This window comes from Gastrolobium bilobum, unplaced genomic scaffold (assembly GCF_033153095.1).
Source record: "Gastrolobium bilobum isolate Gb01-03AN ecotype WA unplaced genomic scaffold, APGP_CSIRO_Gbil_v1 utg12205, whole genome shotgun sequence".
Lineage (NCBI taxonomy): Eukaryota > Viridiplantae > Streptophyta > Magnoliopsida > Fabales > Fabaceae > Gastrolobium > Gastrolobium bilobum.
In genome coordinates, this window is record NW_026899230.1 from 34,572 (window position 1) to 57,468 (window position 22,897).

Below are 22,897 nucleotides of genomic sequence, written 5' to 3' on the forward strand. Positions count from 1 at the left end.
TAGTGTATATTGGACTCAACGCACTCTGATCTGACTGAGACATGCACCCCTCTCTCTTTGACATGGTTTGTTTGCCATGGTGTATGGCATGTGCTGTTTGGAAGAAGATTTCTGGGGGAAGTGCATTCTTATTTAGGACATTTAGTTCATGGCTGGTGGTGGAATACAGGAGGCAGGTAATGATGACTAAGGCAAAAGTAATTGGTTAAAAGAAGGAGGGAACGCCCAACAAAATAAAGTGCATACCTTAGCTGTTTAACTTTCTCTAAGAAAAGGCTCATTTTGACTCATTTGACCTACCAATTTCCACTCCCCCTAATTAATTGAATCCAAATCAAGAAACAAATAAGCTGGAAGAATTCTTAAATTGATTTTGAAATGTGTAGTGCTTTTTATATAAGTATTTTAGTTGCAACTTGTGAGAAATTCTTAGCTGCTATAGCGCAAGAGAATTTCTTAATTACTTGGGTAGGGAATATTTTACTCTCAACAGTGGATTATGTACTACTTACTCTCATTTTAACTATGTTTTTAATCCTATGAGTGATACGATATATCCGGTAGTATAAACTAAGAGAAATCTCTTAAAATCCTTGCTTCAAGACCAACTAAGATATTCTCTGCAACTATATTTCTATGTTCAAGTAAAACTTTGGAAGTGGTGCATAAAGCATTGACCTTGAAAGCATTGGACCAATTAGTGTGTCAATGAAGACCCAACCACTTGTTTAATAATAATTTCTACTTCTATTTCTTTTCCTTTTCCCCCTATAGTAATCATTGCTTTAAAGATTCAAATTTGAGCTTCAAGATCTGAAAGTAATTACCATTCAAACTAAAATGTTTTAACGTCTGTTAAACCAATCCCGAACCTAGTGTAAGAGCCTGATAACGATTTTTTTTTTTTTGGTTTAATTTAATGATAGTGTGATACTGGAATAATATTCTTCACAAAAGAGAGTAGATAACATAATCTGCGAATCGTGTTTACAGAATACAACTTTGGCTTCAGGTGCTATAACACTAACTCCTTATTTAAGATACAGAGGCATGTGATAATCAGTACGAACCAAGAGGACATGGAGTATAAACTTCCATCTTCTCAAAAAAGCATCGGTCAGTTAACAATATCCTATTTGTATAAATCTAAATCTAGCTTATATAACTTTAAGGTTATATTGATATGACTACGGTTGGAAGGGCAAATGAGCTATAATAGCATTAACGTTTGAATTCAAAACTGCTGAAGGTTTCCTCTTCACATAGCTTTTCTCTTCTGCAATCTCTGCAGCTTCTGCCACTTGAGGTAGATCTGGTATGATAATCCAGAGAATACCATAAAAACACACCCCCATTGCTTTCTTGATAGGGGATTCCCACTCAATAGTGAAGACACCACAATGCTAACAAATTTGCGAGTAGTAGTGATGGTGGTGTTAGCCAAAGAACCAAATCGACTTATCGTCAGAAAGATGAAATTCTGGCCTACAGCACCACAACAACAATAAAGAAATATATCCCATGCTGCATCTGGATGCTGTTTGCAAAAGCGAACTGCCTCAAATCCACTCCCACGAGGCCAGCCAAACATGTAAATCATGTTGTATATGGTACCCCATAAATTCATGCCCAACATGATATCCCATGCACTTGTTTTTGGGTACCTAAGACAAACCGATAGTTTAGAATAATAATTGCAGCAATAAATTATCTTTGAATCTACATTTGAGATGTCCTCGACTAAAAGAATCATCTTCCGTTCTAAAAGCCAAACAATGTTGATAAGTGAACATTCAAACACCAAAGAAAGAAACTCAAATTTTGACATGTAAATGACAGAAGTCATCACAGTTTTCCCAAAAAGCAACATCATCATCATGGGAGAGGGAAAAATAATAAATCAAACTCTTCATTGTCATGTCTCAAAGGGCAAGGGAAGCGAGGGCTAAATGTAGGTGACGACATAAGAAGATAAGATATCAAGAAATGCAATTTGAATTTTGACATGCAAATCAAAAGAGGGATAAGCTTCCCTTATAATACCTTGCTTTTAAGGAATCCTGAGTTGCGTTTGTAAATCCATCAAATGCAAGGTTCAGGAAACACAGTCCATATCCAAGGGGAGCATTTGGATGTGCCAACTTGCTGATAGTCTTTGAGCTAGTCTGTAAGCAAGCATAGGCAAAGATGAGAAAATTGAAAGTCCACTTAAATTCCTAAGCGAAGTCTCTGGCTAAAGACTAAAATGCTTTGCTATGTTACTGTGAAGAGTTCTAACCTTTAGAAGTGCAAATGTTGATACCCCTCCAGCGACAAGGAATGTACAAAGGTATTCTGGAAAAGTGTATCGTATACCGTACACTAGACTACCCATCAACATAACTGCATAAAGTTAAGGTGAATACTTTGTTAGACATTCAGTTGTAATTGAATAACTACTAAAAAATAAACAAAAACCTTAAACTAAAGGATTTTTCTATTATTTTTCCAGCACAATGCTTACATATCAGAACCAGCCACAGGCATCTACATCTCACATACCAAAAAAGATGGCAAACAATAATGAATGAAACTATTTTCGACCCACCCATACATTGAAAGAAATAAATGTGGGCATATTAAGTAAAAGTTGAAGCCGCAAATCAAGTTAAAAGCAGTATAACATCCAAGCACAGGCACACACAAAAATTCCTATATTATCATAGAATAAAACTATGCATTATAAAAAATCACTCCTCGTTAAACCCGACTAGCGAGTGTGAGTTTGAAGAAATCCTTGTACGCAGCCTTACCTTTACATAATTGCAAAGAGGCTGTTTCCTGAATTCGAACCCATGACCTTTCAGTCATGAAGGAATAGTTTTACTACTACTCCGGTTCGCCTCCTTTTAAAACTATGCATTATGCTTTACCAAAATAAACTCTATTCATTGTGTTGGTAAAGATTCAATTCAATTGGCTTAGCAACTTAATAAAGTGAAATTCACAGAACATTTATCTTTAATCACGCTTAAAAGAAAGGATATTTGTACTAAAAAAGAAGAAGAAAGTATATGAAAAACAGAAAAACAAATATAGAAGGGATTAAGCATAAACATACTACTAACAAATGCAAGGTTACTAAATAAATAAATTAGAGGTGCCATCAGGCCTTTGTTCTGGTGCTCGCCACTTGGTAATTTGTCAGTTTTCTCCCTCCCCAGATTAGAGTTCGAACCCCAAGTAGACAGGAGAAAAAAGAAAGAGTCTTTTTTTTAGAGAAAAAATCAACTACTTTCAATTGATAATTAATAAAATGCAAGTTTCTCTCATGCATGAAGCACATTGTACTGACCTGGAATCATTTTTGAGGATTTTGCCAGGACCTGCAAGAAGCAAGAATAATACCACCCTCAAAAACCATTCGACTGACGACATTGAAATAAAAAAATATCACATCAATGCTGTGGCAGATTGGACGAAAATTCTCAAAAGACCTTTATTCTTGAAAACTAGAAGAGCTCATACTTATTATTAATTATAATTTTCTAAATATTACGCCTTGTCCAAACCGAACACCACCTTTTATACTCAGTTTGGTTACCCGTGGTGTAAAACTCAATGATGTAAAACTCAATGATGTACAACGAGGATTAAGTGTTTCTCCAGGTGCTCGGGAAAATATTTGTCACATAATTCCCCACTACTATACATAAAATGATACGTGCTATTTGTATACTTTCTTTTTTTATTCATACGGTTGGATAAAGACTAATAATATAGCTCCAAAATAGATCAAAATTACAAAAAAAAAAAATTCCACCCAACCCCAGAAGTTGTTTTGAGGCATTGAGAGATAACTTTATCAGGAGAAACATTTAACTCTTATTATTATTATCATTATTTCTATCTACCCAGAACAAAATATAACTCTGAAATAAACCAAAATTAAAAAAAAAAAAAAAAAATTCCCTCAATCCGAAGTAGTTTTGGTTCTTAGGGTATGAGGAGATAATTTTATAACCCTTATTTTTTTCACATAAAGTTTATTTCTTGAGGGCGAGTCTAGGAACTGGTAAAGCCGTAAAGTTATTCCTGAGTGGTAACTGGTAACTAAAGGCACTTCGTGACTGAAACTCCCAGGTTGGATTCTAGAAAACAAAATTCTAAGTGTAAGTAAAGATATAGGAATCATTTATAAAGCTTGTTCCTGAATTTTCACCTCCATTTTAAACGGAACACACACTTTAGGTTAAAAACTAGAAATCATATAGGAATCATTTATAAAACAAAGAAGCCAAAAATAGAAAGAAAAGATACCTGAGCTGGGTAACTGATATACTTGAGTGCTTCAATTCCCATAGCTGGACCAATTGTGTTAGTAATCCCACAACTCCAGTATGACCACCAAGGAGCACCTTCACTACTCCCACTCGACCATATCTTAATCACTGTGCATTCACATTTGTAACAACCACTCAACACCCCAAAACAAAAACAAAAACAAAAACAAAAAAAATCATTTTTTTTATTTTTTCAGAATAACTCTGAGGAGTGGTTATTATAGGCATAGAAATTATTAGAACAGAAGCTCACTCATATATGACCACACTAAACACACTACATTCTGCGCCAAGTTTAGAAATGTCAGATACTCAAACCTCTCGCCATCTGCACCGAACCGTTTCGTCGACCTGAACCAAACCGAACCGAACCAATAAAATAAAATAAATTGATATTTTTCAGTGTTTTATATGCGCTTTCCAATAAATCAAACGCGCAATTTGGAACAAATGCATGCATTATCGAATTAGAATTTCTGAGAAAATTGGAAGAAGAAGGAGAAGAAGCATACAGGGTTTCTTGAAGAACGCCTTGGGTGATATATGCAGACCAGATACCGGCGATGCAGAACGCCAACACGAGCACGTGGCGGAGCCTTCCGCCGTGAACCTCCATGAACGTTGCGGGAACCGCCGGTGATCGGAAACGGGCGGAGAAGAAAAAAGTGAGAGGAGTCAACGACGTAGCTTGAGGGCCGATGCGACGGTGTTTTGAGGAAGACGACGTCAATATAATACGGAGCGCCAATTTACGTGGATTTTCCACGTGGAAGTATTTTATTGGTTGGAGTCTTCCGTTCGCGTTCCTTATTGGCTGCGCAAACGTGTACAATGGTCACCTTGTTTCATGAAAGGTTACTCCTCCAAATGTGCTTCTGAACTTTTTATTTTTAATTTACGAGAAAAGTTCAAATATTCCTAGGTTTCTTTAAAGCGGAAATTAATTAATGTTATTATCAAATGATCAATTATATTGATTCAACAATTATATTTATTTTTATCTTTGTATGGTTATGATTCTCTATATTTAATATTTTATATTTATTTTCATCTTTGTATGATTATGATTTCTCACATTTAATGCGGTAAAAATAAAAATAAATATGGAAAATCATAATCATACAAAGGTGAAAATAAATATAAAGTATTAAATATAGGGAATCATAATCATACAAAGATGAAAATAAATATAACCATTAGATCAACATAATCGATCTAACTGTGAAATTAATTGATAGTAACACTAATTGATTATTACGATATCCTACCCCTTCCTTAAATCATTTATATTTCCATGCTCTCTTTTTTTTTTTTATCTTTCACATTCCTATATTTTTTTATCCAAATCCCTTAATAATATTAAAAATTTAATCAATATACTATTTTATCCTTCTTACAAAAATACAAATATGATACTTTTTATGTAATCTTCCTTAAACTTTGCAAGAATTTTTTACAATACAAACTTACTTAAGTTTCAGACAAAATATATGAAGTGTCTACAATAAAGTAATAAATTTTCTTTCTAACCTTCTCCTCTAAGATGAAATTTATTTTCTATAATTGGTAGATACACGTATATTTCTAAAATTGTTTTCATTCATAATCTTAGATTGAGTTTGTGTGCGCATAAGATAGCATCATAAGTTTCCCTTGAGATTTTGTTTTGAAGGAAACTTGCACTTTTTCGTCTCTTGATTGTGCTGAAGTGATAGTAATCGATTCTGACTTTGTTCAATTAAAATATGAGTTCTGTTATTGATTAGAACTAGTATTTTAAATTTGCAATATTGATATAATATCGGGGTATCTTTTTCTCATTTCACATGAAAAATATGGTCATTCTTGCAGGCTTTTTGACTCTTTTGCCTCTCATTAATTAATTAATAACCAATTTGCCCCTGATTAAGAACTATCCACCAACCTGCCACCTTTTAGTCGACTACCTTGCTTTTTTAGTCGAGCAAATGGTCAAACTTCAGAAAGTGGACTACAGCAAATTTAGTCGACTAAAAAATCATCTTAATCGACTACATTTTTGGGATATTTAGTCGACTAAGTAACGATATTTAGTCGACTAAATATCGACGGATTTGTTTTTTAAAAACCCCCCCCATTCGGCAGAGGGGGAGTAGGATGACCTAATCGACTAAGGAGGCGGCCCAAACCCCAAATCCGCAGGAGCAGCTGAAGAACGCCCCAAACCCTTCCCTTAGGCGTGTGGATTGGCCCCAAATACGGTCCAAATCGTGAAATCTGAAGGATAGGTAAGGTTTCTTAACTTGCATTGTGTTTTAGGTTTAGGAATTTTTTTTATTTGTTTGCTGTCCGAATTTGTGAACTCTAATCAAAGCGTTTGTTGTAGGTTTTGTAACCCTAATCTACTAAGGTTTATTTTTTTGCATTGTGTGAATTTTTTTGTTTGAAAAGTTTGTATGTGGCAAAAGTTTGCTTTTGGTTTACAGCCCTTATGTTACAAGTTTTCATTACCATTATGACATGTTTCATATAGTTAAATGCTGACATGTTTCATTGTAGGTACCCTAAACAAATGACGAGCCGCAGAAGACCAAGCGATGAGGGCAATGAGTCACTTGAGAGACGCACCAAGCATAGGCAAGAGCGGCCTTCTTCGTCAAGGCGACAAGACGAAGAGCCTGATACTGTTGACCTCCCGTATGGGTATCTGTTTGAGGACGACGCTGCCGTCCACGCTTCATTCGTACGTGACCATTTGAACCGGCCGTTATGTGCTCCAAAATCTTTGGATACAGCCTTTTTTGATAAGGAGGGATTTGAAATTGTGGGGGTGTTGGAGGCGGCACATCTGAGGGTGTTGGCCGAGACCCTATGTCCGTATTCAGAGCTTATGGTGCGGGCCTTCTACCATAACCTCTCCTCTCTCGCTTCAACGTGTGTGTATGTGAGAGATTGTTTTTTCTCTGATATTATATAAGAAAAATATCCCCATTATATTATTTGCATACTTGTTTTTGAATTTACCGGAATAGTTGATTGGATAGTTGATACTATTGTCCATTAGAGTAACTTATATAATTAAATTATATCGCTCAATTCTTCAAATATGCTATATGAACAAGATTTTATCCTTATTATTTATTTTTTTTGAAATTAATTGAACATAAAACTAGTGTAAAGTTCATTTCAAATATTTTGCACTATAATATAAATTTTAGGGCAGCTTTATAGTATGTTTGATGTGAAATAAACCAAACTTATAACTTTGTTTGATGTGGAAAAGTTTTAGCTATCATGCACTGGTTGTGCAGAAGTAGAATAATTATTTAAAGAAAAGTATTTATTAGGAATTATAATAAAATGATATTTGATGCCTTTGTCATTTGATATTTGGCTCTTTTTGTAAATCTATAGTTTTGGCCTTAGCCACTTGACTATTTTCAAGACAAAAGTGTGGGATAAATTCATCAAGTAAATCTACAGCATTGGCCTTTTGCATTTGATTCTTTTTCATAAGAAGGGTAAAATAGACATATTGATTAAGTTTCTAACATTGTTAAGAATGAAATTGGATAGAAAAAAGTATAGTATGTAAGTGATTCAAAGACAAACCATATAGGTATTTAAACTTTTCTCGTAATTTTTTTTACCTATGATTAGGGGTGTGCATGGGTCAAATTAAATTGAATTTTTTAAAGAACTGAACCGAACTGGTTTAAATTAATTCGATTCAAAGAACCAAACTTTCTTTTTACCCCAAATTGATTCGGTTCGGTTCGAAACTGATTCAGTTCAGTTCGACAATAATTTGGTTCGGTTTTAAAGTCGCGTGGATTGAAGCTATTCTGGAGTAGAATCGATTCTCAAAAGAATCAAAGTAACTAGAAAGACCAAGAATCAATGACTAAAAATTGGGGAAAATGTAAACATCTTTAAAAAAATCATCAAAGTCAAGCGATGAATCTGAACTAACCCAAACAGAGAGCTGCATTAGACTGAAACAATAATTAATAAAGCTGAAAAAGAGAGAAAGAACCCGAGTTTTTACACTATGGTTATTGCAGCGGTGGTATTGAGATACCTCATGAGCGACGATTATGAATGAATTTGGAACGAAAAAAATGATAGAGCGATTAGGGTTTGTGAGATGTAAATAAAACTCAGTGACAAGGGATTGAATATGAATCTAATGTTTTATAAACGGTTCGGTTCAGGGAAACATTTGTTATACTATTTCTTAACTAGTTTAGAACTAAAAACTAGTTCTAGTTCAAGAATTGCTTTAAAAAAATAGTTTTTTTTGTGTGGGTTGGTGCAATTCTCAAACTAGATGAGTTCTTTTAGAATTTTTGCACACCCCTACCTATGATGCAAATTAAGGTACTGATTCATATTTAGATGGTATTTAAAACTTAAATGATCGATAAGGTTTTTTTTAATGTGATTAATGTTTCTCATGTTATAAGAGATAAAATTATCTCCTACATACATAAAAGCCTGTGGGGCTCATGTGGGTCCATGTGAAAAGAAAAAAAAAATATGCCCCCCACCAATGTTGTTAAAATCAAGATTTTAAGTAAAATCGGAAAGAGATTAAAAAATCGTAAAACGTAGAATCGTAATGTAAAAAAATCGTAAAAACATAAAAGCGTTTGAAATATTGGTAAAATCGTTTTGATGAAAAAAAATCGTAAAAACGTAAAATCGAAGTGATAAATCGAGATTTTAACAACTATGTCCCCCACACTTTTACAGTTTTATGTGTGTGTAGGAGATAATTTATAAAATTTATAAATTATCTCCTACAACATAAAAACACTAATATCTTTTTTTATAATTTTTTTCAATAATTTGTAATTTTAATTATTTTCTTATTTTAATTTTGTTTAATATTGATAATGTATAATTAATTTAGAGAATTTTCCCTTTTTTATGAGCATTTAATGTTGGTTGGATTGTAATTAGTCATCATTATGAACTTTTCCTCTTTTAGGAGAATATAATTAACTTTGTTTATAATTGGCCCATTAAAATTCATACATCAATTAAAAAAATGGAGAAAGAGTAGTTATTTTCAGAATCTAAAGAATTTGTTCTCCTTCGGAAACTTAGTTGAACAAGGTTATTTTGGCTAGCTACCTGTAAATTAATGTCTTGTCAATCAAATTGCTAGTTTGATTGTGGTGATATAGCTTAACGCATCGGTTCTTGTTCTTTCTACAAGCAAGAGTCATTCTATCAATGGTCGAGGGTTTTCATCTCGTCGAAAGCTAGGGTTTAAGTGTCTGATATATCGGCTTTTTGACCCTTATAACCCTTTACTAATAATTAATTACCGAATTGACTTTCTTTATAAACTATTTCAAAAATTTAACCCCCTCAAAAAACATAACACCAATCTGCCCCTGTTTGACCGTTGACCACGAAGCCTACCCGGGTACACCCCTACCTACCCGGGTATCTTTTGAAATTTTTTGTTTACCCGGGTAGAAAGGTGTGTACCCGGGTATTGTTCTTGATTGCTTGAATTATTTACCCGGGTACGGATGAGTGTACTTGGGTAAAAGTTTGAATTATTTACCCGGGTAGGTAGGGATCTACCCGGGTAAATAATCATCTGCAACCGTGGTTTACAGGCCTTCTTCTGGATTCTGCGCTCTTGCATTCCGCAACCAATGTATTCCTTTGGATCAAATATCTTATCTTTGGATGTCTCATATCTCAAATTTCAGAAAACTGAATTTAAAAACTTCAATTTAGTGTTAGAAATACAATTTGTATCTTTTGTATGTGACTGTGTGTCTCTGTATAAGAGTGTATTCTGTTTCTACGAAATGTCCTATACAAAAAAATAAATAAAAGGGAAATTAAATATCATCCTCATGGATCAATCAGAAGGGCTTCTTGAGGTGCATGAAATCCAATGAGGAATCAACACAATCTGCTTTGCTCCTGTAACAATTCAACAACATCAACAACTCGGTAGCCTTCTCCTTTGTGTCCTCACCACAACCCACCTGCAACAGAACAAGGAGTTTATGAAAGACACCCACTTGAAGTGCCTCAATCAAGATCCCTTCGTCGGTCTTGTCACATAGCTTCCAAAGAATAGAGACTGCAAAAGTAGAACTCAACTCTGACACCCTCAAAAGCTTCTTAATCACAAGAGGCAAAGTCAAAGCATTTGACTTTGCTATTTCCATCCCTTGTTTTCCCTCACAAATGCAATCCAACACCCCCAAACCTTTCTCGCAAATACCTCTTTCAGGATCAACAATAGCCTCAAGCACGAGCGAAGCCAAACCCAATTCCACAAATCTTTGTGAGATTAAGTCTTTATTCTCTGATGAGGAAACCAAGTGAAAAATCATTAACAAGAATGACTTGGTAGCAGAAGGTCCAATAGGCTCCCTAATCATTAACAAGCATGATTATTTACCCGGGTACACCCCTACCTACCCGGGTAAATAATTAAATATTTTTTCATATTCAAGAAATATACCCGGGTAAGGAGGGGAGTACCCTGGTAGGTAAAAAATTTTAAAAAATATACCCGGGTAGAGAGGGGTGTACCCGGGTAGGCTTCATGGTCAACGGTCAAATAGGGGCAGATTGGTGTTATGTTTTCTGAAGAGGTTAAATTTTTGAAATAGTTTATAAATAGGGTCAATTTGGTAATTAATTATTAAAAAAAGGCTATAGTGGTCAAAAAGCCCTGATATATCTATTGTTACTTTTGTGAGTAATGGTCATTGTGACAATGGTTGGGGTTTTTTTTTACTCGTTGAAGGCTAGGGTCTTAGGGGTTAGGGCATCGATTCTTATTCCTTGTGTGATCAAGGGTTGTTGTGTCAATAGTCAATTATTTTTGTCTTATTGAAGAACTTGTACTCAAATGTTTTGCACTTTATCTATGTTGAACTAGACTTGGAAGATCCAATTAATCCAAGTCTCATGTGAATTTCATATGGGGTTCACATTATTTGGTATTAGATTCAAATCATCTAGTATTCAAAGTAAGCTTCCAAGAGGTTTTATTTACTTTTTTTATTGAAAAAAAAAAAAATTATCACAAATTAATTATATAAGCGTGCAAGTCTATGTGATGATTGATCGTATGACAAAACTTAAGGATTTATCTTGCTTTTCAAGAAGGTGAGAATGATGTCAATATGCCTTAATTTGTGAAATATTTTGAACTTAATTAATTATTAGCTTTCCTTTAATTATTAGGGTTAATATAATTTTAATTTTCTCTTTATTCTAAGTGTGTTTAATGCTGATTATTTGTAATAAGCTTAGGGAAACTTTCCTTTTTTACGAGTGTTTAATGTTGATTGGATTATAATCAACCATCATTAGAAACTTTCTTATGAAAATCTAATTTGGATTCATTTGTAATTGGCATATCAAAAGGCACACATCAATAAGAAAATGGAGAAGAGATTGTTAATTTCCAAAATTTGGAGAGGATTGTCCACCTTTGTGTTCTTAGTTGAACTAGGTTAACATTGCCTAGCTACTTGTAAATCGATATCTTATCAATCAAATTGAGATTTTGGTTGTTGCATCATAGTTTATGGTATCGGTTCTTGTTTCTTCTACGAGAGGGGGTTATTGTGACCATAACCGAGAATTTTTTTTCCGTTGGAGGTCAGTGTCCGAGGGATTTTGCATTCTATCTAAGGGTTTTTGTCTCGTCGAAGGTCAGGATATAAGAAGTTAGGACATTGATTCTTAATACTTTTACAAGGAAGAATCATCGTGTCAATCGTCAAAGGTTTTTGTCTCATTGAAGGTTGATGTTTGAAGTATTTCACGTTTCATGTATCCTAAACATGACTTGGAAGATCCAACTAAGGTGAGTCTCATGCAAGGGTTGACATCATGTTTTGATTATTAATTTTAGTTAAACTAACATTCAAATTAGGAGTGACGATTTACAACACGATCGACTGACATAAAATGAGAAATTCATGTTTAAGTCAAATCGTTTTCAAGTTTCTGTCTTGTTTTCATTGGCAAAAACGGACACAAATTTTTTTGTGACGTGTTGCATGTTAACCCTCAAACACGACATTGACCTGCATTAATATTCTCTTATATTATTGATGATGTCGTGTCAACTAAATATTGGTGAAAGTAATATTTAGTACACAGATAATTCATGTCCTATAATGTCGTATCAATCTGCATAATATGCTATAGACTTTGAGGCTGGCTGGTTTATATCGTGTTATATTAACCAATAAAATATGTGGCTCATATTTAAATTCATGCCATATTTGTGTCAAGATATTTATATTCATGTTGGACCTTGATTCAACATAAATACAATTTACTGGCGTGAATTGCCACACCTAGTTTAATAGTGGACTGAAGAAACTTTTTTCTCCAATTCGAGCCCACCCATTCGCTGAATGATTGAACTAATTTGGGTCAAATTTGTGAACCTAATAGATTATATCTTTTTCTTTTATTAAATAAAATGTTGAAAAATGAAATTAAAAATTTCCTGTGTATACATAAAATATCTGAATTAAAATCAAGTATATAGATTTCACATGAATTGAAAAGTAACAAAATAAGTCTTAATACAAACAAATGTCTCAAATAACCTAAATGAGTATAACAAATTTTACTAAGTTAACATTAAAAAAATTAAAGTGAGCTAATAAGTCCCAAATAAACTGCAAATCATATATATAGGTTAATTGTTGGGTAGTGTTATCACATAATACAAATGAGTTAACATAATCATTCATTTTATTCTCAATTTTTCAAGATCCTTGTGATTAATTTTTTAAATATACTTTCATTACTTTTTTAAATATACTTGATTGACATATTTAGAAGTCATTTTGAACTTCAAATCATAACTAACACTAAGTTATATTAATAAAAATTATGTTATTAACAAAAATATTAAGCTTCATTTAATGGATCATTAATCAATTTTTTAACATTTATATCGTAATTCATTTAACTTTGAAACCTAACCCATTCTAATTTTTCAGAAAAACCATAGTCAAAAGGCTATAATACAAAAATAAAATGAGTTAGGGTGTGTAAGCTAAAACTTTCTTAAGCTCTTAACCCACTACTTAACTCATATCTTATGAGTTAAACTACTTTCAACCAACCTAATTCACAGACCTGACCTAACTTATGGCTATGGGTTTGTTAATTAGGTTAAAACTGGCAAATTTGTAAATTGTCCCAACCCATCAGATTCCCTGAATGCAATGACATGAACTACATCTATAAGAGAAGAAAGAACGAACTATAGTGATGAGGGAAAGGACAGAAGGACTACCCATTGTTTTATAGATCATGTTAGGGTTCTTTCCATTTAGGCATACACTTATGAAAGTCTAGCCCATCATAGACTCGCATAATGCCCGCATTACAAGCCCATGATATTAAGCTACAAGCCCAAAGAGTAAAATACTCAACATTTGAAATTGAATCAAAGGAAATTTCAAGTAATTGTGCAATTAATTCGAAATCAACTACGAAGTTATATACGGAAAGCATAAAATCTCATTATAATGCATTTCATCTTCATATTCATGTTTGATTATTCTTCTTATGAATAGTTCACTGAATTAAAATTAGGGTTATTTTTTCTGCAGTTAATATAGATACGTTATTTACATTGACCTCAAAATAACGTTATTTTAGGACGAAAATCAAGGTATTTTTATAATTATAATTTATTTTAGGGTTATAATAATCTTTTTCTTTATAATTTCTTAATCTTTCAAACCAAAACGACGTTCTTTTAGGAGTGAATATAAATAACTTATTTACATTCAATGTAGAAACATTAAAGCCTTAATATATATATGTGTGTGTGATAATTTTAATTTTAATTATATATTTCAAATATTTGCAATCAACGACAAAGTTATACTGGGACGCCTAGAATTTTGTTATAATGCATTTCATCTTATATTCATGTATGTTTATTCTTTTGAGGAATAATTATGGGTCAAATACCAATTGAGCTGAGCCTAATTACACACAATTGAAAGTAGAAAATGTTGATGAAGAGAAGGAATGTTGATGCGAGATGCTTGGCGAGATGGCGGATTGAGTTGCGAGGTGGGTGGGCAGCACTTTTGCTTATCTGGGCAGTATGCGAGCGACATGAGTATCTACAAAGGCATTGTGATACTCAAGTCAATTTAATATCCAAGGAGGTTCAAGTGTTCAAAGAGCAATATCATACCTTGAGCACCGTGTTTATCACCGTTCTTCATAAGGCGGAGTTCTCATTAATTGGTGGAGAGTAGTGGCCTTTTTTAGGCTATTCCTTAATAGGCAAGCCTATGTTTTGTAGAAGACGTAGTAGGTATGGTGGCAAGCTGGAGCGGCCATCCATCCACTGATTTTTGGTGGAGGCCAACTTGCCTGAACTGCTGATCTCGACATTGATGATTCCTTCCAAGTTAAATCATGTTGCCTTGATAGCCAAGTATTTAGCGAGACCCATGCCTCCTTGGTGGGATGGTATGCCTTTGTGGCTATGTCACAAGGGTCCCCTGAGCCTTTTGAGTCTTTAGCAATTGACCCTCTATCTGACATGTAGTAGGTCCATATTAGAATCAAAATTAAAAAATTAGTAATATATAAAAGAAAAATTAATAACTTCTATTATATAGATATATTTTGAGTTGACTAGCTTGGATTGGAGATGATCATTAGTGGGTAAAGAGCAATTCGGATATTTTTCAATATCTTCATGCTTTAAATTTTTATTACACAATCATCTTGTTTAAAAGCTTAAGTTGTTAAATAACAATTGCATTAATAATTTTATATTAGAATTCTCTAATACACTCACTCATCATACCCATTATAAAATTGAATAATGCATAAGTCCATTTACACATGTTAAAAAATTCCACAATTAAATACTTATTAAAAGAATGAAGGCCATGAGAATTGAAAATTCGTAATCATTTGGTCACAGATTTTAATATCATGTTAAATAACCATCTCAGTAAAAACTTAAGAATTAAATGAATGTAACTTTAATAATTTTTAATATACTTCTTTAAGACACCCATCACACAAAAGTTTATAGGCTTTAAATGTTAGTAATGCATAAGTCCAAATACATGTGAAATTTCAACTAAATATTTATTAAAAAAATTGAATTTATGAGCATTTGGACACAAATTGATATCATATAATTATATGAAGAATTGATTCAACTCAAACGTTTAAATTGTTAAATGGATACCACAATGTTACTTTAAAATCTAATTATTGGGTTGCCAGCTTGCACTCATCTGGATCAAGTTGTTGAACCATTTATCTTGTTTTATTTGACTTTTTTGCGCAAACAATTCTATATTCAATTTTTCGCTTAGGTTGCAAGTCACTCATTTCTCGTGTCTAATGACTCTAATCAGTATGTCTTTCATATATTATCGTGCGTTACTATCTCATCGTGCCTGAAGATATGTATATTAAAAAGAAGACCATTACACATTGTTTTAAAAATTAATTGAACCAAATTGAATTAATCGTTTGAATTGGCAATTGAAATCTTCATTGGTCCGCGTCAAATCTTAGAATTATTTTAAAATCGATAAAATTAAAACCGGTTCAAACATTGAAAAATGAATAATCAATTCCACCAATTTTAAGCAAAATTACGACTTTAAATTTGGCCACAAAATGGACCAATCGGGTTATAAACTCTTTAATTTTAAGATTATATAAATATATATTTGTAATATAATTAGTAAACATCATATATATTATGATTAGAGGTGGAAAAACAAACAATATGTCCTGCTCCTTTTTTGAAAGTTGTTTAAAATCTCAAATTTTTTCATTTTATGGAAAGTTGATGGGTCAACCGTCAATCATCAACTAGCCTATATATTAAACTTGATAAAAAATACAAAAAACTTGTGTTGGTCAGAGAAATAAAGAGTGTTAAATGAGTTTTTTTTTGTTTTTTTTTTAAAAGAGTGTTAAATGAAAATCAAAGAGTTATGAAATAATTAATGATTAATATTTTATTAAAAAGACGGTCAAGCCATCATTGTGACAAGTTCAATTCATTTTGACGTATACTTATGCATAGCGGGCTTAAGTGGATTGATGGGTTGAGAATCTCAGCCCATTATATATAATAGATTAAATGGATCAATCCACGGATTGAATTCGTTTTACCATGATAAATTTAAACTATTTAATGAAAAACTGGAGATACACATCTAGATGATCAACTTGTCATTTCAATTAATCAGCAAGACATTTTATCAGTTGAAAAGGTACAAAAAAGTTTTCCAAGTTTCCATGATGTGCTTGCACGCCTTAATATGGATAAACTATGTTAGACTTCAATTCGTATACTCAAAATTTCAAGGCTCACTAAATAATTTATTTATGAGTTTTATTAATCTCATGTTAAAGGAGATAAAATGAGATAAATTATCTGATGTCATAGAGATAAAATTGTAGACTCCAATACCTGAAAAAAGAAAAAGAAAGAAAGAAAGGTGACATAATTATCGAATGATGTATAAGAGGAAAAACTTATCTCATGTAGCACGAGAATAGTTTTTGCCTTTATTTATTACACTACTCCCATGGTAGTTAAAATCAGGATTTTACCTAAAATCGGAAGGAGGATAAAAAATCGTAAAACGTAAAATTTTAATGTAAAAAATTTTATTAAAAACGTAAAAACGTTTGAAATTTTGATGAAATCGTTTTGATTAAATTTTTTTGTAAAATCATAAAAGCGCAAATTTAAATTGAGATTTTAATTACCATGATTACACCCGTTCATAGAGAAGAATTATCTCGAGTTTTGGCCTGGTTCGAGGGATACCACTTTAAGAAGCTCATTAGGATGCTTCACAAGTGAAACAATTTTTATAAGCTATAGATGAATTACGAAAAAGAGATCCTTATCTTACCTGTATATCATATATGTAACCTAAAATTGGAGAAATACTGATGAAGAGTTCGAGAGAAAGAGAAGTGGTATGATTTGAAAAGTTGAAGTTAAATTGACGATGATTATTATTAAGTTAAAAAAATTAAACTTAGATAGGGCAATTAGAAAGGCTAGTGCATTATATATTTTGAAGGCATAAAAAATTTAGTAGAGATATTATAATTATATATTTGAGTTACTTATAAAGTTTGGGAAAAATAATTAAAGATTATATCAATTTATTTGAGTTCAATAACACTGTCGTCACACTAAATGACTGCCATATATATATATATATATATATATATATATATATATATATATATATATATATATATATATATATATATATATATATATATATGGGGTAGGATATTCTTACACTGGTGTAAGAGTTAGAAGTCTTACACTCAATCTTAACCATTGATCCACTTGTATCCAATGGCTCACATTACTAAAAGATTTGAACCCTTAGATATAAATGAGATCAATGGACAAGATTGAGAGTGTAACTTACACTGGTGTAAAATGATCCTGACCCTATATATATATATTTTGTAGAGATGAATTAACTCATTTTTTTTTATGATTTCATAAAGCAAAGTTACATTTTCACGGTAAATTTTTGGAAAACTTAACATTATTATAAATAGAACATTTTATAAGTCTTGTGATAATTTTTATCTTCCACCCACGTTTAAAAATGCATGAGACCAGTGTTTTTTTTCTTTTCTTCTCCTTACATTGTCATAATATACATACATAAATTTTGTATTTTTTATAATATAAGAAATATTAAATTCATAAAAAAATACGATGACATTAAATAAAAGGGTTTTATAAGAGTTATGTTGTAGAAAAAATAATTGTGTAATGTTATAGAGATTCATTTTGCGTGTCTTATTTATTTTTTTGTTTCAACAAGTGTGGACCTCACAAAATATTATATGTGTAAGAAATTTTTTTGTGTCATGCGACAGGATATTCAAATAAAATAGTTAAACGGAGAAATTAAGGGGTAATATAGTAAATGTAGGAGGGTGACACAAACCCGTCATCATCAGAGGGAAAAGTCCCCACGCGCTTCTAGTGTTTGGACTTGTCATCAATCCCAATGTGTTTGTTAGTTCAACTTCAGATACACTTTCTCCTCTCTTTCTAAAACCCGCTTCTTTCTTTCTTGTCATCCAAAATTTCATTCCTTGTTCATCAAGCTTTTCAACTTCAACCAAACCCACGTGAAAAAAAAAAAAAAAAAACTACCTTTTTATTTTTAGTTTTGTTGTAAACAGCATTTGAGTGACTAGATTTTCCGACCGGAGTTATAATGGGTAACTGCCTAGTTTCTTCAGCTAAAGAAGATGCGGCTCATAGTTCCACAACCGTTTCTGGTAGTTTGTCTTTGCTTTTCAGACACCACTTCACTTCCCATACCTATATAGTAACACTGTTTTTATTTCTTGTGTTTGTGTGTGTGTGTGTGTGTGTGTGAAGTACGTACGCGACGACCATCTCATATGTGTGTGTTTTTGCTTTTGTCATCATTTGTTAATATTGCTTTTCGCCGTTTCCGGAGAGGTGGATCTCAAACATGTGAGTTTGATGGTGTTGTAAATAGTGCATTCTTGGTGGGTTTTCAAGCTTTTTTTTTTTTTTTGACTCCTTTTGTTTTTTTGGGGGGTTAAATTCTTCCATATATCACTCTCTCCCACTTTTATGGATTCTGGGTGTTTAGTGTATTCATCAGATTTTTATTTTTTATTTTTTTGAGGAGTAAAGTGTGATTTCTGTTGCTGTTTTATTGTCTGCATCTGTATTGTGTCACAAAAAAAATAGGGATTGATGTATTAGTCCATCATTATGTTAAGCGCTTTGCAAATTTCTGATTAATTTAATTTTAGATTGAAATTTTGTATCAGTAATACCTCAAATGGTGCTGAATACTTGTAATTGCATTGCAGCTAAACTAAGCTATTTAAAGCTTAGGAAATGGGAGAGTTCAGACTATAAATAAACTAAGCAACGCTTTGGCTACGTTTTTTTGTTTTGCCCTTTAAATATGTGCAGAGACAGGGGAAAAGTGTAACGATCCTAATAAGTAATAATGAAAAGTGTTGTTTATGTTGATGTAATGATGTTGATGCCTAAATGGATTATATGAGTATGGTTGGTTGAGTTTCAAGGTTATTTGGCCACTGCCTGCTTTATGTTTGTGAAATGGCATCATAATAGGAACTAAATTAATGTTTTCTTCTTCTGTCAGCATCAGGAATTTCAAAAACTAGTACTTCATCTGCTCCTTCCACCTTATCTATTCTGACATACAGTGAAAAAAGTGATGTCTCAAGTCTTCCCACACCAAGGTCTGAGGGTGAAATCTTGTCTTCGCCAAATGTTAAGGCCTTCATGTTCAATGAGCTAAAGAATGCCACCAGAAACTTTCGTCCCGACAGTCTTCTTGGTGAAGGAGGATTTGGTTATGTTTATAAGGGTTGGATTGATGAACACACATTTACAGCTGCAAAACCTGGATCAGGAATTATCGTTGCCGTAAAGAAACTTAAGCCTGAAGGTTTACAAGGTCATAAGGAGTGGTTGGTAGGTCTTTTCTTTTCTTTTCTTTTTTCAAACCCATAAGATGACTTACTCATATTTGTACCCCTTTCCCCTGCCCAAAAAGAAAACTATATGCTTTTGTATTTTGTATTTTTTTTCTAATTTATTTTTTTGATATCATGCATGGTCTAACTAGTGAAACTTGAATCAATTTTCAGACTGAAGTTAACTATCTCGGGCAACTTCACCATCATAACCTGGTTAAACTGATTGGGTACTGTGTGGAGGGAGAGAACCGGTTGTTGGTCTATGAGTTTATGCCCAAAGGGAGCTTAGAGAATCATCTGTTTAGAAGTAAGTGATTGTAACCATTGCACTGTTCTTTTGTAATTTCAGTTTATTCAGCTATTTCCTTAATCATTTTGTCGTCAAAGAAACTAAAAAGAGAATAAGATAGATATCAACAAAGATCACTGGTTCCTTTACAATGATCTTCTTTGTTGTTAGCTATGATATGTCTTTCAGCTAAAAAAATAAAAAACAAGAGAAAGCTATGGTATGTCAAAATTAAGATATCAGTTCATTGTTTGCCAAAATAACAGATATTTGAGTTTGATTTGAATATTTGATAACTAATGCATTTAGGAAAACAACATATTACAATATTTTGCATTGTGATTGATGGGTTCATTGTATTTGACAGGAGGACCACAACCACTCTCTTGGTCAGTGAGGATGAAAGTGGCTATTGGTGCTGCCAGAGGACTTTCTTTTCTTCATAATGCCAAATCGCAAGTCATATACCGTGATTTCAAAGCAGCTAATATCCTGCTAGATGCAGTAAGATCAATGAGGATTAAAATGATATAATAATTTCTTCATTACTATTATATTATGAAAAATAATTCCTTATCATGCATTGGATTACAGGATTTCAATGCTAAACTCTCTGATTTTGGCTTAGCGAAGGCTGGCCCTACGGGTGATAGAACTCATGTCTCTACTCAAGTCCTGGGCACCCATGGATATGCTGCCCCTGAATATATTGCAACAGGTTTGCTTCAGATTTGCGTTAACTGTAAATGGTATTTTGCTTTGTTTCTAAGATTTATGGTTAGTGGTCTTTAATCATTTATGTCCATTTTAACATGCTACATTGTACAAGTCAATCCTATGAGAGTCTAGGTATAAATGTCTGGCAACCAGCATTGCTTGTCACACTGGTACCTAGTGCAATGGGGTTCATGATTTACCTTCTGAATTCGAATCCATATGTTTTGTCAAAACAGGAAAATATGTGCCTCAACTTTTAGATTCATTATGTTTGCTCTGTTGGACTGCTCCATAGGATAGATCAGAAGCTAACTCATTTCACATGTCTCATTTTTTGTTAATAATCAAACTAAAGCTTTATATTTATTTTTCCTTTATCTGTTCTTGTTTTTATATTTATTGGTTCGTTAATTGAACCCCAACTAATTTGGGATAAAGGTGATTTTGATGCTAACTGTACTAAAACTTTGGTTGACAGGTAGGTTGACAACCAAAAGTGATGTATACAGCTTTGGGGTTGTGTTGCTTGAACTTTTGTCTGGAAGACGTGCAGTTGATAGAACAAAAGCTGGTATAGAGCAGAGTCTGGTAGACTGGGCAAAACCATATTTGGGTGACAAAAGAAGACTATTTAGGATTATGGACACCAAGTTGGGGGGCCAATACCCTCTAAAGGGAGCCTACATGGCTGCTACTCTTGCTGTAAAATGCCTTAGTGAAGCCAAGGAAAGGCCTCCAATGACAGAGGTATTAGAAACATTGGAACAGATTGAAGTCCCTAAAAATAGAGGGCGAAACTCCCAATTGGAACAGAAGAGAGTCCAGAAGAGAGTCCATGTTGCTGTAAGAAAGTCTCCTGCACAGAATCTTACCTCTTTAAATTTTACTCGCACTGAATTCCCATTGCCATCTCCCAGACAATCTGCCTTTGTACACTAAACTTTGAACATAAAAAGGTGAATCTTCGTACATAAGGTTCCCCAACTTGCAAGGGTAAGAGTGAGGCCCCGAGACTCAAATCCGTGACCTTCCAGTTACAAGGAGCAATTTTACTGCTGCACCATACTCATAATCTACACTAAACTCTAAACATCTGTATATAAATTTCTTATCTTTATCAGGTTGTATTTTTGACTAGATATAATGAGTATGTACTTAGAGTCTTGGACACAATTTTAATTGAAGATTAGCACTATTTACACAAGCTATAGAAATTTTGCAAAGCAGTATTCTGCATGTTAATTTGTTTTTTTGTGGTTTAAAATAGTACTGAATGTTGGTTGATTATAGCTAATGTGATATTTGTACTACTTTCATGGACACAATTCTTGCCAAGAGTTATTGGAGATATATAAAACCATTATTGTAGCTTCACCCAACAGCTTAAGCTCTTAGGTTGAATTGGTTCTTTACATGGTATCAGAGCCTTGTGTCCCGGATTCGATCCTCGTCGCCTCCCACTTTCTTTCAAGTGGAATTTCTTTGTTCGCACAGGTAGGTGGGTCTGTGCATTGTCCACCCTTCAAGCCCAGTGGGCTCTCGTGTGAGGGGGCGTGTTGAGATATATAAAATCATTATTGTAGCCTCACCCAACAGCTTAAGCTTTTGGGTTGAATTGGTTCTTTACAAGTTACATTAAAACTGTCCACTTCATAAAAGGTTGTTATACATAAATAATTGAAGAAATAAAACGACATAAGCTTTATGAAGGAGCAATGTTAATAAAAGCATAGGTGCTACATCCTTTTAGGTCTATCTGCAGGAAGTCATGGAGTAAACTTGTAGGTTATTCCATGGGAGCTCTGATTATGCAATCCCAACTTTTGCCTCTATTTGCTTTAAATTAACCACAACTTCAGCTATTGTTGGTCGCTGCTTGGGATTGAAACTGAGGCAGTTAAGTATTAAAATCTCTAGCAGAACTACTACATAGCTGTGCTCATCGTTTTTAAGTGAGAAACGCCCTGTAACATAAATTGAAAATGAGCTTGTACTTGTAAAATCCAGCGTTTTAAAACCC

General features: G+C 33.1%; 3 protein-coding genes across 6 annotated transcripts; 1 reads left to right on the top strand and 2 right to left on the bottom strand.

The window, feature by feature from the left end:
- Nucleotides 1-967: 967 nt before the first annotated feature.
- Nucleotides 968-5,010, bottom strand: LOC133288650 (UDP-galactose/UDP-glucose transporter 3-like). Its single transcript, XM_061486461.1, has 7 exons — nt 4,835-5,010; nt 4,576-4,673; nt 4,300-4,430; nt 3,335-3,365; nt 2,279-2,382; nt 2,044-2,165; nt 968-1,664 (listed from the first exon to the last, which is right to left on the bottom strand). Exons 1-7 carry the CDS (start codon nt 4,936-4,938, stop codon nt 1,259-1,261), a joined length of 996 nt encoding a protein of 331 aa, XP_061342445.1. The 5' UTR covers nt 4,939-5,010; the 3' UTR covers nt 968-1,258.
- A 5,182-nt stretch (nt 5,011-10,192) lies between these two features.
- On the bottom strand, nt 10,193-10,720 carry LOC133288617 (U-box domain-containing protein 21-like). Its single transcript, XM_061486417.1, has one exon. The coding sequence runs from the start codon at nt 10,718-10,720 to the stop codon at nt 10,193-10,195; it is 528 nt and encodes a 175-aa protein (XP_061342401.1).
- A 7,791-nt stretch (nt 10,721-18,511) lies between these two features.
- LOC133288621 (probable serine/threonine-protein kinase PBL3) lies at nt 18,512-21,963 on the top strand. 4 transcript variants are annotated; one of them, XM_061486423.1, is made up of 6 exons: nt 18,512-18,662; nt 19,532-19,866; nt 20,043-20,178; nt 20,528-20,664; nt 20,755-20,878; nt 21,356-21,963. In XM_061486423.1, the coding sequence occupies exons 1-6, from the start codon at nt 18,596-18,598 to the stop codon at nt 21,814-21,816; spliced, it is 1,260 nt and encodes a 419-aa protein (XP_061342407.1). In that variant the 5' UTR covers nt 18,512-18,595; the 3' UTR covers nt 21,817-21,963. The 4 variants fall into 4 exon arrangements, with proteins under 4 accessions (XP_061342407.1, XP_061342408.1, XP_061342406.1 ...); XM_061486424.1 differs by having other exon boundaries at nt 19,538-19,866; XM_061486422.1 differs by having other exon boundaries at nt 18,512-18,659.
- Nucleotides 21,964-22,897: the final 934 nt, after the last annotated feature.